The 15,468-nt window shown below is 45.2% G+C and overlaps 1 protein-coding gene across 4 annotated transcripts in view; it reads right to left on the bottom strand.

Moving 5' to 3' along the window:
• The window catches only part of ZNF76 (zinc finger protein 76), a 35,744-nt gene that overhangs the window by 12,291 nt on the left and 7,985 nt on the right, over positions 1 to 15,468 (bottom strand). For all 4 annotated transcript variants that reach the window (XM_054490640.2, XM_054490642.2, XM_054490639.2 and 1 more), the window contains exon 2: positions 2,366 to 2,534. In XM_054490640.2, coding sequence (XP_054346615.1) covers positions 2,366 to 2,438 — 73 coding nt within the window. In that variant the 5' untranslated portion in view covers positions 2,439 to 2,534. The remainder of the gene's footprint in view (positions 1 to 2,365; positions 2,535 to 15,468) is intronic.

Here is a 15,468-nt window from a genome sequence, read left to right as displayed (position 1 = left end):
TTGTCTGAAGAAAAAACTTAGCCTACTATTTCCTCAAACAACCAGAGACTGCAATGGAGAGAGGCAGTGGGGAGAACAGCTGACTGACAAGGGCCTCGTATCCCCCATTACAGAGAGGTGACCACATGCCCCAGTTTGCCTGGAACAGTCCTAGTGCGTTTATTAATAGCACATTCTTCCACTTTTAAAATGCTGGGTTTGAATAATACATTTTATACTCATCCTAATTAAAGATAAGTCTCTTACAATTTTAGGGCTTCTGGTAGACAGAGACAAAAATGCCTCAGTCAAAAGCTTCAGAGGAGAAGTCAGAGAAGCCTTTCAGTGTGTTCTGGTCTCTGAAGGAGAGCTCTACCCTGAGCAGAGGGAAAATCTGTTGTGAGTGAGTGTGTGTTTGCACATGTGTGTGTGTAAGTGCACACTGCAACACTACAGAGTGGGCAGAGAACAGCCAGGAAGACTGACACGATAAAGAAATACGTAAGAAGGATAGCTATAAGGAAAGAGTGGCTCTCTCAGGTCAGGTGTGGTCACTTGCTTTTTATTCATTCATTTGACCATTAATTCTCAGTGGAAGACTGAGGCACGGGAACTAACTGGGTCCAAGGAGTAAACACAATCTTAGCTAGAGTTCTAAGTTCTTCCATCCCACAGAGACTGCACTGGAGGGCCAAGACCTGGAGTGGGAAGTCTGCAAACAGAGAGTTTCAGGCTTCAAAAGTATTCTAGAGAAGTTGCACTCTCAAGAAGATGAAGCCAACAAGAACCCACATGTCACAGACAGCTCTTGACAAGAAACTTTTCCAGAAGGAACCCCCACACACTGTCATATGGAAAGTGCTTACTGATGAGATTAAGGGGCCTCCTTAGTCATCATCAGGAAACAGACAACTTAAAATGAAATCAATAAACAACTTATCTGTAAACTTAAGAGCAGAAATATATTCTGAGAGTGTGTTGAAATAAAGGAGGGCAATGTTGCAATGACAGTGCTTCATGAGGACAGTGACAATCATGGAGTCCAGAAAACACCAAATGAAGAGTAGGAACAAGGCAGTATTTGCCTTGTTCAAGGGGCTGTCCAAGGAAGACACGAATGCTATCTGGCTGCCTGAGAACACTGGCAAGAAAGGAAGAGTGTCCCTGGCCTGCAGGCCTTGCCCTAAACACTTTATTCTGACTCCACACCTACCTTGATTTTAAGTACCTTCAGTGTGAGGGCAGAATTGCCAGATAAAATACAGGATGCCCAGGTAAATCTGAATTTCAGATAAACAATACTTTTTTTTTTTTTTAGAACTTATTATTATTATTTTAGCATTTTATAGTATTTAACACCCCCTACTTTTTTTTTAGATGGGGTCTTGCTGTTGTCTAGGCTGACCTCAAACTTCTGGCCTCAAGAGATCCTCCCATCTGAACCTCCCAAGTAGCTGAGACTACAGGTGCATGCCACCAAGCCCAGCTTAATCCCACGTTTATATATGTCTATCCCTTATAAGGGGTATATGTATGTCCCTAGTATGTAGTATACATACGCCCCTACAACATTTGGGACGTATGTATCCTACAAGAGTATTCATTGTTACATCCAATTCAAATTTAACTATGTGCCCTGTATTTTTAATTCTGGCATCCCCTAGTGGGGATTAGGGCACGAGATCTCTGCTTGGGTGTTCCTCTCTGAATCACGAAGAGTATCTTTTTTTTTTTTTTTTTTTTTTAGAGATGGGATCTTGCTCTGTCATCCAGGCTGGTGTGCAGTGGTGCAGTGATAGTGGTAGTTCACCGAACCCTCAAACTCCTGGGTTTCAGTGATCCTTCTGTCTCAGCCTCCTGAATAGCTGGGACTAAAGGTGCATGCCGCTGCACCCAGATTATTATTTTTATTATTTTTTTTAGAGACAGAGTCTTGCTATGTTGCCCAGGCTGGTCTCCAACTCCTGGCCTCAAGTGATCTTTCCATCTCACTTGATGGAAATTCAAGTATATTACTTGAATTAAGATGATAAACTTCTTCTAGAAAGCACTAAAAAACTGTGACAGGGGATATCTGAAAAGCAGGGAGTCATAACTAACACTGTGTTCATTCCAGAAATATTTATGAACTGCTTATTACATATTAGGAATTCTGTCTTTGAGAGGTATTGGTTCCTATGACTGGGATTGTCTGACTTGTAGCATTTTATTTTAGAGTTCCCTTTTCATCAAGCACCATAGGAGATTCTAATGCAGAGCAAATTGTGGTGGTGGGCAAGGGTAAGCAGGCGGGAGGGCAAAGTGATGGTGGGACTCTTAGAAACGGACACTCCTTTCCAGAGGCTGAGGGACAGGGCAGGATCCTGAGGTCCCCAGAAATACTCACCTTTGACAGCTTGCTGGACGTAGGCTGTTGTCCCATCACTAAGGGTCACCGTCTGCAGCCCCAAGCTCTCCATGGCAAACTGCTGCTCGTGCACTCAGACATGAAGTTGGCTTCTGGCCAGCACCAAGAGCCACAGCTGAGGTCAGAGATTTCCTTCTGGGTCACAAATCTAAGAAAATGAACAGTATCACATTATGAGTTAACCAGCTTTCTCCTATCGCAAAGACACTCAGGGAAGGAGTTAATGAGGCTAGCCAGCCAAGAAGAAAAAAGATGAATTCTTCAAAGTAGTGAACTATATTGGTTTTTATGAAAAGGGCTCAAAATACACATTATCTAAGAATTCTAAAAGTTAAGCATAGAAGAGAAGCATGCCAATCAAACTGGTCATAAAGAAAGAAATCACTGATCGAAACCCATTTCTAAACTTTCTCCCCTTAGGAAGGAGCCCTGCTGAAGACAGGCAGTTAACCCCATTGCTGATGGTTCTCTCTGCCTACTCCAACATCTCTCCTGTGCTCGGACCCATCTATCCACTGGGCTTGTTAACCATCCTCAGGGAACATCCCACATCTACCACACTTGGAATAAGTCCTCAACAGAACTCACAATGTGTCCCAACCTTCCAGAACTATTGTACTTCCAGTATCCCCTATCCCAGGGGTGGTATCACCTTCCACCCAGAACTGGCGGGGGTGGGGGGGGATCATGCTTGAGTCCTCCTTTTCCCTTAAAAGTCCAGGTATTTATTTCAGGCACGTATCACCTTTCACCTCCCAACAACTATAAGGAGCCTTCTAACTTATGTCCTCAGATAAACTTTTGTCTGTTTCCAATTCATTTTCTTTTCTTTCCTTTTTTAGAGACAAAGTATCACTGTCGCCCAGGCTGGAGTGCAGTGGCTCCATGACAGTTCACTGTAACCTCGAACTCCTGGGCTCAAGTGATCCTCCTGCCTCAGCCTCTTCCAACTCATGTTCTAGCATTCATGCTTATGCTGTCAGGGTGAATTTAAAAAAAAAAGCTCTCTTCCCACTATCTTGGAGCCTGTAGAGGCCTGCTGAGAACAGGACTTCTAAAAGGCAAATATGGGCGGGGTGTAGTGACTCATGCCTGTAATCCCAGTGCTTTGGGAGGCTGAGGTAGGAGGATTATTTGAGGCTAGGAGTTCAAGACCAATGTGGGCAACACAGCAAGACATTGTCTCTACAAAAAAAAAAAAAAAAAAAAAATTAGCCAGGTGTAGTGGCACATGCCTGCAATCCTAGCTACACAAGAGGCTGAGGTGGGAGCACTGCCTGACCCCAGGAGTTTGAAGCTGCAGTGAGCTATGATCGTACCACTGAATTCCAGCCTGGGTGATAGAGACTCTGTCTCAAAAATAATAATAAGATAAATACAATACATTTGGAAGGCTGTAGTCCAAGGCCATTTTTTGCTAGCTGTAAGTGAGGCCTCCAGAACCAAAGCGAGGACACAGCTCTTATTAAAATTGAAGGTACTGGCCAAGTGCGGTAGCTCACAACTGTAATCCCAGAACTTTGGGAGGCCAAGGATGGTGGATCACGAGGTCAGGAGATTGAGACCATCCTGGCTAACATGGTGAAAACCCGTCTCTACTAAAAATACAAAAAATTAGCCGGGCGTGGTGGTAGGCGCCTGTAGTCCCAGCTACTCGGGAGGCTGAGGCAGGAGAATGGCATGAACCTGGGAGGCGGAGCTTGCAATGAGCCAAGATTGTGCCACTGCACTCCAGCCTGGGCGACAGAGCGAGACTCCATCTCAAAAAAAAAAAAAAAAATTGAAGGTATTTATGCTCGAAATGAAACTGAATTCTATTTAGGCAAGAGATGTACTTACATGTATAAAGCAAAGAACAACACACTGACTGCTGGCAGCAAACTGAAGAAAACCAGCATAATCTGGGGAAAGGTAAACTCAGGCCCATGGAAACAGTGGCATGGTTTGTGCTAAATTCCCAAGCAATCTTGCTAAGGCTATTGAACACAATCTGTATGATGCTGTGCCCCTCAAGGACTTAAGCTAATGAAAAGTAAATAAATAAAAGTGGATTTATAAGAAAAAAAGAGTATAAATCTAAAAATACCATTTCCTTGACTAAAACCCTTCCATAGTTTCCTACAGCTCTTACAGTCCACCTTGCAGACAAGGCTGGGTTCTGTTATAAACTCCCACGGCCTAGGTACCACCTTTTCCTAGCACTCACACCTCTGGGCTCAACCTACTTCAGTACTTACCACTATCTGTTTAATGTCTGTTGCCTACACAAGGCTTTGGGCTCTAGTCTGGTTTCTGCGTCACAGTGGTTTCTCCAGCACCTCATTCTGTGGGCTCTCCACAAGTCCTGTGACTCCCTGGGTCCCTCATGTGCAAGGTGGGAAGCACTGAAGCTTCCTGCTGGCAGGACATCTTCTGTACCCACTGTGGTGTGCAGCCTGCTCTAGCAGTGGGCCCCAACACTTGTGAAGCCTGCAGGAAGCCCACAGCCTCTAAACTCAGTGCAGTCGTGAAGACTCTCTTTGACACCCATTCTCAAAAGTCTCCTGGACTTGGAATCTGGATTGCCTACTGGATTCTCACGACTTACCAACTGACATCCTCGACTGGTGCTACCCAAACTGTTTTCATGTCAGAGGACCTAGAGAGACAGATATTTGTACATTGCATTGCAGATGCTGCTGCTTAAAGTCAGAAGTTCACATTGCAGATGTCACTGCTTGAAGCCAGAAGCGACCAACTGGGGCTTTGACAGCCCTGAGGGGTGAGCAGATCAATATCTTGGCAAAACTATAGACTATCCGGGAGTTCGAGACCAGCCTGACCAACATGGAGAAGCCCCATCTCTACTAAAAATACAAAATTAGCTGGGCGTGGTGGCACATGCCTGTAATCCCAGCTACTTGGGAGGCTGAGGCAGGAGAATCGCTTGAACCTGGGAGGCAGAGGTTGCGGTGAGCCAAGATCGTGTCATTGCACTCCAGCCTGGGCAACAACAGCGAAACTCCATCTCAAAAAAAAAAAGAAAAAAACAAAACAAAAACCGGCTGGGCGCGGTGGCTTACACCTGTAATTCCAGCACTTTGAGAGGTTGAGGCGGGCAGATCACGAGGTCAGGAGATCAAGACCATCCTGGCTAACAGGGTGAAACCCCGTCTCTACTAAAAATACAAAAAATTAGCCGGGCGTGGTGGAGGGTGCCTGTAGTTCCAGCTACTCGGGAGGCTAAGGCAGGAGAATGGCGTAAACCTGGGAGGCAGAGCTTGCAGTGAGCCGAGATTGCACCACTGCACTCCAGCCTGGGCGACAGAGTGAGACTCCGTCTCAAAAACAAACAAAAAACCCAAAAAAACCTATAGGCCATCTGCGACACACTGATTGGAATGCTCTACCCCAGGCTTGGCATCTCAACTAGAATTATTCATTCATTCTGTCCGTAAACATTTACTAAATGGGCTAAGGTGCAAGGGCAGCAATACTACAAAAAAAACAAAAAAAAACAAAAATTAGCCTAACTACCTGGGAGGCTGAGGCAGGAGAATTGCTTGGACCCAGGAGGCAGAGGTTGCAGTGAGCCAAAATTGCATCACTGCACTCTAGCCTGGGCAACAACAGCAAAACTCTGTCTCAAAAAAAAAACAAAAACAAAAAAACCCATAAATAGATAAATAAATAAAAATAAAAACAAAGCAGATATAGGTTGAAAAGGGATTGCGAAATACCCTCAGACTCCCTGGGCCCTGTGGCTCCTGCAGCTCACCTTTGTCAAATACTCACATGGTTTAACTGAGCACAACTGCACTCCACTGGGACTTTCTAAGGAAAATCAGTGGTGTGGTTAAGAGCACAGGCTCTGAAGTCAGAGGTCTGGGTTTTAATCCAGGCTGAACTTCTGTGTAGCCTTGGGCAGGTAAATGAGCCTCTCTGAGCCTCAGATGTCACTTCTGAAAAAATGGGGATAATAGTGGCATTTGCTTCACAGCCTGCTGTAAAAGGGATTAAATGAGGGCACATATGCCTGTACTCTAGAAATACCAGCTATCAGGAGGAGGGGAAGGAAGAGCAACCTAAAGGGAAATGCTTTTGAAGCAATACGAATTCCTAAAACAGCTAGGACTAGTGGCAACCACTCTGGACTAGAAGTCTACAGAATTGGCTTCTAATCTCGATTCTATCTCTATATCTGCCTCCTTATCTGTAAAATGAAATGCTGGCCCAAATTACCCTAAGATCCTTTCTACTGCTCATGCTAATATTTATTTTTATCACATATAAATGTGATTAATATATACCAGCCACTTTTTAAAGCATCTTACCTATATTAACTCTTAATCTTAAAAATAACTGATGAGGAAGTAGGTATATTATACCCATTTTACAGATGAGGCAACTGAGGCTTAGAGGTATAGTACCTTGTCCAAGGTTCCAACACTACTATGTGTTGAAGCCAGGATTCAAAGCCAGGCTGGCTGGCCCCAGAGCCCATACTTCTCAATATCTGGCACACTTCTTCCTTCTGCTAATTCACTGTGACCGGCACACTGTCAGCACTCAAAACACCTGAATATGGGTTAACTTCCATCTCACCCACTGTAACTTAAACCCAGTCCTTCTTGGCCTACCCGCAATGGAAAAAGGGAATAGCTGGTAGCCACACTTCCCAAAATAACCCTTCTTAGACTCAAAGAAAACAAATTTCCACTCCTTTTCATGTTCTCGCGTCTAGGCTAAATAACCTCAACTCATTCACGTTTCCTTCCTAAGTCTCATAATACAAACCTTTAAAAGAGGCTACTGTTGTTCCCTGACCTTTCCCAATTTCTGAAGCTGCCTTCCAAAAGAGCCTGACTGCAGAGGGTGAGGAGGAAGCTTTGTGGCTGCCAGGCATCTACCAGTGCCCTGACTGCCATTTTTCTCCCTGTACTTTCTTTCAATGATGGTTTACTCTGAATCCTCCCATGCTGGCACTGAACCAACAACAATGACATGGGCAGAGCCAAAGAAAGGCTTGTTACTGCTTCAGGATGGCTATGTGTGAGTTCTGCCTGCACTTGACGGTTCAGACTCATTACTCCTGCAGCCCTCTGAGACAGGGCAGAGGGGCAGTGAGGGTGGCTGCTCTGTTTTCTCCTTGTAGGGTATAAGGTTTACTAGCTCTGCAATGACCTGAGCTGGGTATAGGGGAGAGACAGACTGGGAGAGGGGAAGGTGAGAAAAGAGTGAAGACAGAAGGGCGCACTCTTGACTTTCCCAGAACTAGGAGCAAATCCAGTTCTGTTTGCTGCATTTTTTTTTTTTTTTTTTTTTTGAGATGGAGTGTTGCTCTCACGCCCACACTGGAGTGCAATGGCGCGATCTCGGCTCACTGCAACCTCCGCCTCCTGGGTTCAAGTGATTCTCCTGCCTCAGCCTCCTGAGCAGCTGGGATTACAGGCATGCACCACCACGCCTGGCTAATTGTTTTGTATTTTTAGTAGAGACGGGGTTTCACCATGTTGGTCAGGCTGGTCTCGAACTCCTGACCTCTTGATCCGCCCACGTTGGCCTCCCAAAATGCTGGGATTACAGGCGTGAGCCACTGCACCTGGCCTGCTGCACTTTTAAATAAACTTAACCCATTACTGGTCTCGATGCAGGAAAACAACCCTTCACCTTTGCAATATATCGATGTGTTTCTTAATGTTAAAACATAAATTGTGATTATTGAAGAGAGATAACATTTAGAAAAACCTTTTATTTATTTAGAGACAGGATCCATTTTGTTGCCCAGGCTGGCATGCAGTGATCATAGCTCCTGTAAACTCAACCTCCTGGGCTCAAGCGATCCTCCTGCCTTAGCCTCCTGAGTGGCTGGGACTATAGGTCTGTGCCACTACTCTCAACTTTTTAGATACTTTGGATCTTTAGGTCTCTCCATGAATCAAGATGTGCTTAAACTGCCTCCTCAAAGGGGAAAAATAAGGGATGTGAAAGATACGAAACTAAAGAGTAGCCATGGTTTTTGTGTTTCTCCACTTTATCATGGTTGAGACCTACTGTGCTCCACACGCAAGCTGGGCTGTGCTGACTACAGGCACCTGTTCGCTATTCTATTGTCTTCTGCCAACCAGAACTCTGGACAGTTGGAACAAGGCTTTCTGTACCCTGCCTCAGCCAGCCCAGAGGGCAACTGTATTTATAAGCAAAAAAAAGAAAACAACAACAAAAACATTTGCCTGAAAAGAATGTTCAATTTTGATTAGAAAAAATAATTATGACTTAATCTTCACTCAGAAACTTCTTCATTTGTAAACATAGAAAACTTCTCATGAGAACAAAGACACATTAGTTTGGGAGGGATGAAGGCTGATGAAGACGAGTGGCAAACAAATCAGAACCAGATTTGGAAAAGTTGCAGTAAAATGATTCAATGTTTATTATAGAAAAATACTTCACTACATGCAGAAAAACCTAGTGAACAGGCCTGGTTCTGTGGGTTTCTAAACACTGACGAGAAAACAGGAAATTAGTAACAGAAACTTGCATTAACATAACACAAGTCTAAAACAGCTAAAACACATTTTGCATAAAGCATATTGCTTTTTTTCTTCAATTTTTTTTTCTTCTTTTTAAAAGAAGAAGCGCCATTTAAAAGAAATCCCAGCACTTTGGGAGGCTGAGGTGGGAGGATCCCTCGAGCCCAGGAGTTTGAGGCCAGCCTGGGCAACATAGTGAGACCCCCATTTCTTTTTTTTTTTTTTTTGAGATGGAGTCTCCCGGGTTCAAGCAATTCTCCTGCCTCAGCCTTCTGAGGAGCTGGGATTACAGGCATGCACCACCATGCCCGTCTAATTTTTGTATTTTTAGTAGAGATGGGGTTTCACCATGTTAGTCAGGCTGGTCTTGAACTCCTGACCTCATGATCTGCCTGCCTTGGCCTCCCAACGTACTGGGATTATAGGTGTGAGCCATTGTGCCTGGCCCTGACTTGGGCTTTAAAAATCAATGTCTGGCCAGGTGCAGTGGCTCACGCCTGTAACCCCAGCACACTGGGAGGCCGAGGCAGGCAGATCATTAGAGGTCAGGAGTTCGAGATCAGCCTGGCCAACATGGCGAAACCCCATCTCTACTAAAAATACGAAAATTAGCCAGGTGTGATGGTGCACGCCTGCAATCCCAGCTACTCGTGAGGCTGAGGCAAGATAATCGCTTGAACCCGGGAGGTGGAGGTGGCAGTGAGCTGAGATCACACCACTGCACTCCAGAGTGCACTGGGCAACAGAGTGACTCGTCTTTTTTTTTTTTTTTTCTGAGACAGAGTCTCACTCTGTTGCCCAGGCTAGAGTGCAGTGGTGCGAGCTCAGCTCATTGCAACCTCCACTTCCTGGGTTCAAGCGATTCTCCTGCCCCAGCCTGTAAACCTGGGATTACAGGTGCGCTCCACCAGGCCTGGCTAATGTTTTTGTATTTTTAGTACAGACGGGGTTTCCCCATGTTGGCCTGGCTGGTCTCGAACTCCTGACCTCAGGTGATCCACCTACCTTAGCCTCCCAAAGTGCTGGGATTACAGGCATGAGCCACCATTCCCAGCCAACACACCGCCTTAAAAAAATCGATGTGAGGCTGAGGTCAGGTGCAGACACTGTCTCTACAAAAATAATTGCCAGGCATGGTGGCACATGGCTGTAGTCCCAGCTACTCGGGGGCGGAAGTGGGAGGAACATTCAAGCCCAGGAAGTCGAGGATGTGGAGAGCCATGATTGTGCCACTGCACTTCAACCTGTGTGACAAAGCAAGACTCTGTCTCAAAAGAAAATGAAAAACATCGATCTACTTCTTTTCTAATTCATGCTGGCATAAACACCAAGGTGGAGAACTGCCTTAAGAAGTTTTCTTCCTTTAACTACCAGAAGTCCAACTACCTCTTGGATATATATATGTGTGCATATATACATACATACACACACACACACACACACACACACACACACACACACACAGAAACAGAGTCTTGCTCTGTCACCCACACTACAAGTGCAACAGCATGATCATGGCTCACTGCAACCTTGAACTCCTAGACTAAAGTAATCCTCTTGCCTGAGCCTCTCAAATATCTGGGACTACAGGTGTGCACTACCAAGTCTGGCTAATTTATTTATTTACTTACATCTATCTCTATTTATTTATTTTTGTAGAGATGGGGTCTTGCTATGTTGCCTAGGCTGGTCTTGAACTCCTGGCCTCAAGTGATCGTCTCACCTCAGCCTCCCGAAGTGCTGAGATTAACAAGCATGAGCCACCTTGCCTGGTGGATATATTTTTAATGCAGTATTCTTCAAACTGTTTTTGTTGTTGTTGTTGCTTTGAGAAAGGGTCTCGCTCTGCTGTCCAGGCTGGAGTGCAGTGGCATGATCATAGCCCACTGCAGCCTTGATCTCCTGGGCTCAAACAATCCTCCCACCTCAGCCTCCCGGGTAGGTGGAACTACAGGTGTGTGCCACCATGCCCGGCTAATTTTTCTATTTTTAAATTTTTAAATTTTTGTAGAGATGAGGTCTTATTATGTTGCCCAGGCTGGTCTCGATGTCCCAGGATCAAGTGATCCTCCCACCTTAGCCTCAACAAAGTGTTAGAATTACAGGCATGAGCCACTGTGCCTGGCTGTATTCTTCAAACTGGGATGTGCCGTGTTTCGTTTGTCTTGTGGAATAATGTCACGGTGGGACCCCATGATTCAGTATCCTATGCTGATCTTCAGGGAATCTGCTATATATATGTGTGTATATATATATATATATATATATATTTTTTTTTTTTTTTTGAGACAGAGTCTCGCTCTGTCGCCCAGGCTGGAGTGCAGTGGTGCAATCTCAGCTCACTGCAACCTCCACCTCCAGGGTTCAAGCGATTCTCCTGCCTCAGCCTCCCAAGTAGCTGAGACTACAGACATGAGCCACCCCCAGGAAATTTTTTGTATTTTTAGTAGAGACGGGGTTTTGCCATATTGGCCAAGCTGATCTCTAACTCCTGACCTCAGGTGATCTGCCCGCCTTGGCCTCCCAAAGTATTGGGATTACAGGCGTGAGCCACCGTGCAGCAGAATCTGCTATATTCTTAACTCGAAGCAATGTCCATGAGGCTGTGGAGAAACAGGCACAATCATACATTGCTGGTGGTGGGAGAACATACTGGCACAATCTCTATGGAGGAGAGTTTGACAATATCAACCAAAATTACAAATGTACATACTGTCTGACCCAGCAATTTCACATCTAGTCTACAGGTAGACGGACATGCGTGAAAATGGCACATGTCCAAGGTTATCTACGGCATCCCTGCATGTAATAAAAGCAAAAACTTAGAAACAGCATAAATGTCCATCAATATCAAACTTCCATACTATGTAGACATAAATGAGGAAGCTCCTTACATACTGACATGGCAAGATCTCCAAAATATAATGAAAATAATGGCTAGGTATAAAACAGTGCCATTTATTTATTTATGAGACGAAGTCTTGCTCTGTCGCCTAGGCAGGAGTGCAGTGGTGTGATCTCGGCTCACTGCAACCTCTGCCTCCCGGGTTCAACAGTGCTTTTTATGTAATGTCATTAGCATTAAAAAATCTGTAGGCTGGGTGCGGTGGCTCACACCTGTAATCCCAGCACTTTGGGAGGCTGAAGCAGTCGGATCACCAGGTCAAGAGATCTAGACCAACCTGGCCAACATGGTGAAACCCCGTCTCTACTAAAAATACAAAAAATTAGCTGGGCATGGTGGCACACACCTGTAGTCCCAGCTACTCGGGAGGCTGAGGCAGGAGAATCGCTTGAATCCAGGAGGTGGCTGCAGTGAGCCGAGATTGCACCACTGCACTCCAGCCTGGTGACAGGGTGAGACTCCATCTCAAACAAACAAACAAACAAACAAACAAAATCTGTGGAAGGATAGTCAAGAAATTACTAAAATTACTAACCAGGGTTGCCTGTGGAAGGATGACTGAGTGGTGATGATGATGGAAGGGCGACTTCTCAGGGAATATCTTTTATACTCCACGATAAAAAAATGGCTGAGTGCGGTGGCTCAATAATCAGCACTTTGGGAGGCCTAGGCGGGCGGATCACGAGGTCAGGAGTTTGAGGCCAGCCTGGCCAACATAGTGAAACCCCATCTCTACTAAAAATACAAAAATTAGCTGGGCATGGTGGCACGTGCCTGTAGGCCCAGCTACTTGGGAGGCTGAGGCTGGAGAATCACTTGAACCCAGGAGGCAGAGGTTGCTGTGAGCTAAGATTACACCACTGCATTCCAGCTTGGGCAACAGAGCAAGACTTGGTCTCAATAAAAAAAAAAAAATAAAAAAAAGCCTTGAGAATGTGTTACCTACGCAACATAAATAAAAAATTAAAAACAGAAAGTCTAAACGCATGCTTTGTACTCCCTTTGTTGGTTACAGGAATATCTATGATTCTCCATACATGAGGAATGGAGAGTCCAGTGCTGATATTATGGATTCCATGTTACTGATCTACAGCAAAAGCACATCTGAAAACTGAGCTTCGTGATTCATGGTGGCCATTGTATAACATCATATGGAAAGCTGATCAGCTGAGCATGAGGCAACAGCAAATCTATACAGGACCTGAGGACATGGTGGCTTCAACATGTGTGTCCCCAGCCTGGTCACAAGGGTGGGTCTGGACCTTTCTCCTTCATTGCTCCATGTGGCCACAGGACAGTATTTCCTAGGTTGAGAAGATGATCTCAGAGAAAGAACTCTGGTCTTAGGCACCCCTGCCAAATCTCCAACATCAAAGCCTCAGGTCAGTTCTACAATCTCAAAGAGCTCCCAGTTCCTTGGTTCTTATCTTAACTGTATGGGTCTCATGCTTTATCAACCATCCAAAAGTAGCAGGAACTCCCAACGAACGAAGTGATGAAGTGAGATAGTATCAGGCTAACAAATTGTATCTGACCTTCTTAGGGATGAACTATTCACCAGAGGGCCAGCTCTAGGGGAGTGTCAAAGCAGAGGCACTAGAAAAGAGGCGCTCTGGCTTCCAGGTAATGACAGTATAATGAGCCTGAGACCCCGAATGACCTGTCCAACATCACAAATCCTTCTGATTCTGAACTGGAAGTGAGGAGCCTGAGTACGCCTCATACATTTTTTTTTTTTCTTTTGAGACAGAGTCTTGTTCTGTCGCCCAGACTGGAGTGCAATGGCACGATCTCAGCTCACTGCAACCTCTGCCTCCCGGGTTCAAGCTATTTTCCTGCCTCAGCCTCCCCAGTGGCTGGGACTACAGGCGCCTGCCACCATGCCCGGCAAATTTTTTTATTTTTAGTAGAGATGGGGTTTTACCACGTTTGCTACACTGGTCTCGAACTCCTGACCTCAGGTGAACCGCCCGCCTCGGCCTCCCAAAGTGCTGAGATTACAGACATGAGCCACCACACCCGGCTGGCCTCATACTTTTACCAGCAAAAGAGACAACTGCATAGGATTTGTGAGACCATCACATTTCTGTATCTTGACTGATAGCTGCCAGGGTAAAAGGCATTTGAAGTTTGTTGGCAGCTTTAGGAAACAGCACTCAAAACAGGTTAGGGCCATCTGTTAAAGACAATGGCTTCAGCTGCACTTGGATTTGTATTGCAGGTTTTTTTTTGTTTTGTTTTTTCTCTTTTTGAGATGAGGTCTTGTTCTATAGCCCAGGCTGGAGAGTAATGGTTCGATCTTGGCTCACTGCAACCTCCGCCTCCTGGGTCCTGGTTCAAAGCAATTCTCCTGCACGCCACCATGCCCAGCTAATTTTTGTATTTTTAGTAGAGATGGAGTTTCGCCATGTTGGCCAGGCTGGTCTTGAATTCCTGACTTCGTGATCTGCCCACCTCAGCCTCCCAAAGTGCTGGGATTACAGGTGTGAGCCACTACGCTCGGCCAGGTTTCATTTTTTTTTTTTTTTTTTCACTCTCCAGGACAAAATTTCCCCATTCCGTTAAGTGGTAGATGTTGACTACGTCTCCTCTAAACTAATTTTGTGGGTGACTAATTTTGTCAATTAGGATGAGCTATATCTTATACTCTTATCTGGTCAAAGAGACTCTCCTCACGACATAAACGTAGACATCTAAATGACACAAGAATAAACACAGCCACAGGGACAGTTTCCAGATGCAGTTAAAAGGTTACACTGCCACGGAGTGTGTTTTCCTTAACACTTGACTCTTTTAGGGGAAAATAACACTCTTACTTTCTGTTATAGTGATTATAATTTAAGTTCCTGAAGAGCATGCCTTTCAGCCTAATTAGCACCTAACAAAGAATGTGCCCACAGATACCAAATGATTAATACTATTAGGTTATATAGCTAACTGAGCTCTTTAGCTCAGATTTGAATCCTGATTCAGTTCTGCTTCTTGTAAATTATCTAAGTTGAACTCCTGAGACCAGATTTGAAACTCTTCATCTACCACACAACTGTGAGCTTCTACGAGAAGCTCCTGGCAAGGAAGTAAACGTTGAAGGAAAGAATGGAGGAGGGAAGGAACTGAAGCCCCCACCACTCCAACCCTTCCCAACCACTCCCAACTCTTCCCTAGTCCAGCTAAGTGGATGACTTTTCCCTCATTGGGATTATCATCTTGCCTCATCTTTGACAGGCACGTTCACTGTTTCCACGGAGACCCAGGTCAGGAACAAGCTTTCCCTGGCTAATGTCACACTCCAGCCCCATGTTTTGTCTGCACTTGGCAGTGAAGCCACACCAGGGAGGTTGTCTGTGGTGCTCCCTGAGGGCACAGATTCGTCTTCTCCATCATCGTATCCTCATGTGACATAGTGCCCACCACATGGCAGGCACTCACTGGGTATTACTTTAGCAAATGAAGGAAGAAATCTTATTGCCAATACCACTACCTGGTGTAGAACTCAGCAGTTTCCAAGATGCTCTCAGATACACATATATTATCATGTTTATTCTAAGCACTTAATTCATCAACTCCCACAATAGGAGGGGCTGAGAAGACAGCTCATTCCTAGTCTAAAGTGGTCATTTTGGCTGGGTGTGGTGACTCATGCCTGTAATCCCAGCACCTTGGGA

This window comes from Pongo pygmaeus, chromosome 5, assembly GCF_028885625.2.
Source record: "Pongo pygmaeus isolate AG05252 chromosome 5, NHGRI_mPonPyg2-v2.0_pri, whole genome shotgun sequence".
NCBI lineage: Eukaryota > Metazoa > Chordata > Mammalia > Primates > Hominidae > Pongo > Pongo pygmaeus.
The sequence above is the reverse complement of the archived record's forward strand: the minus strand, read 5'-3'. Positions and strand labels throughout refer to the sequence as shown.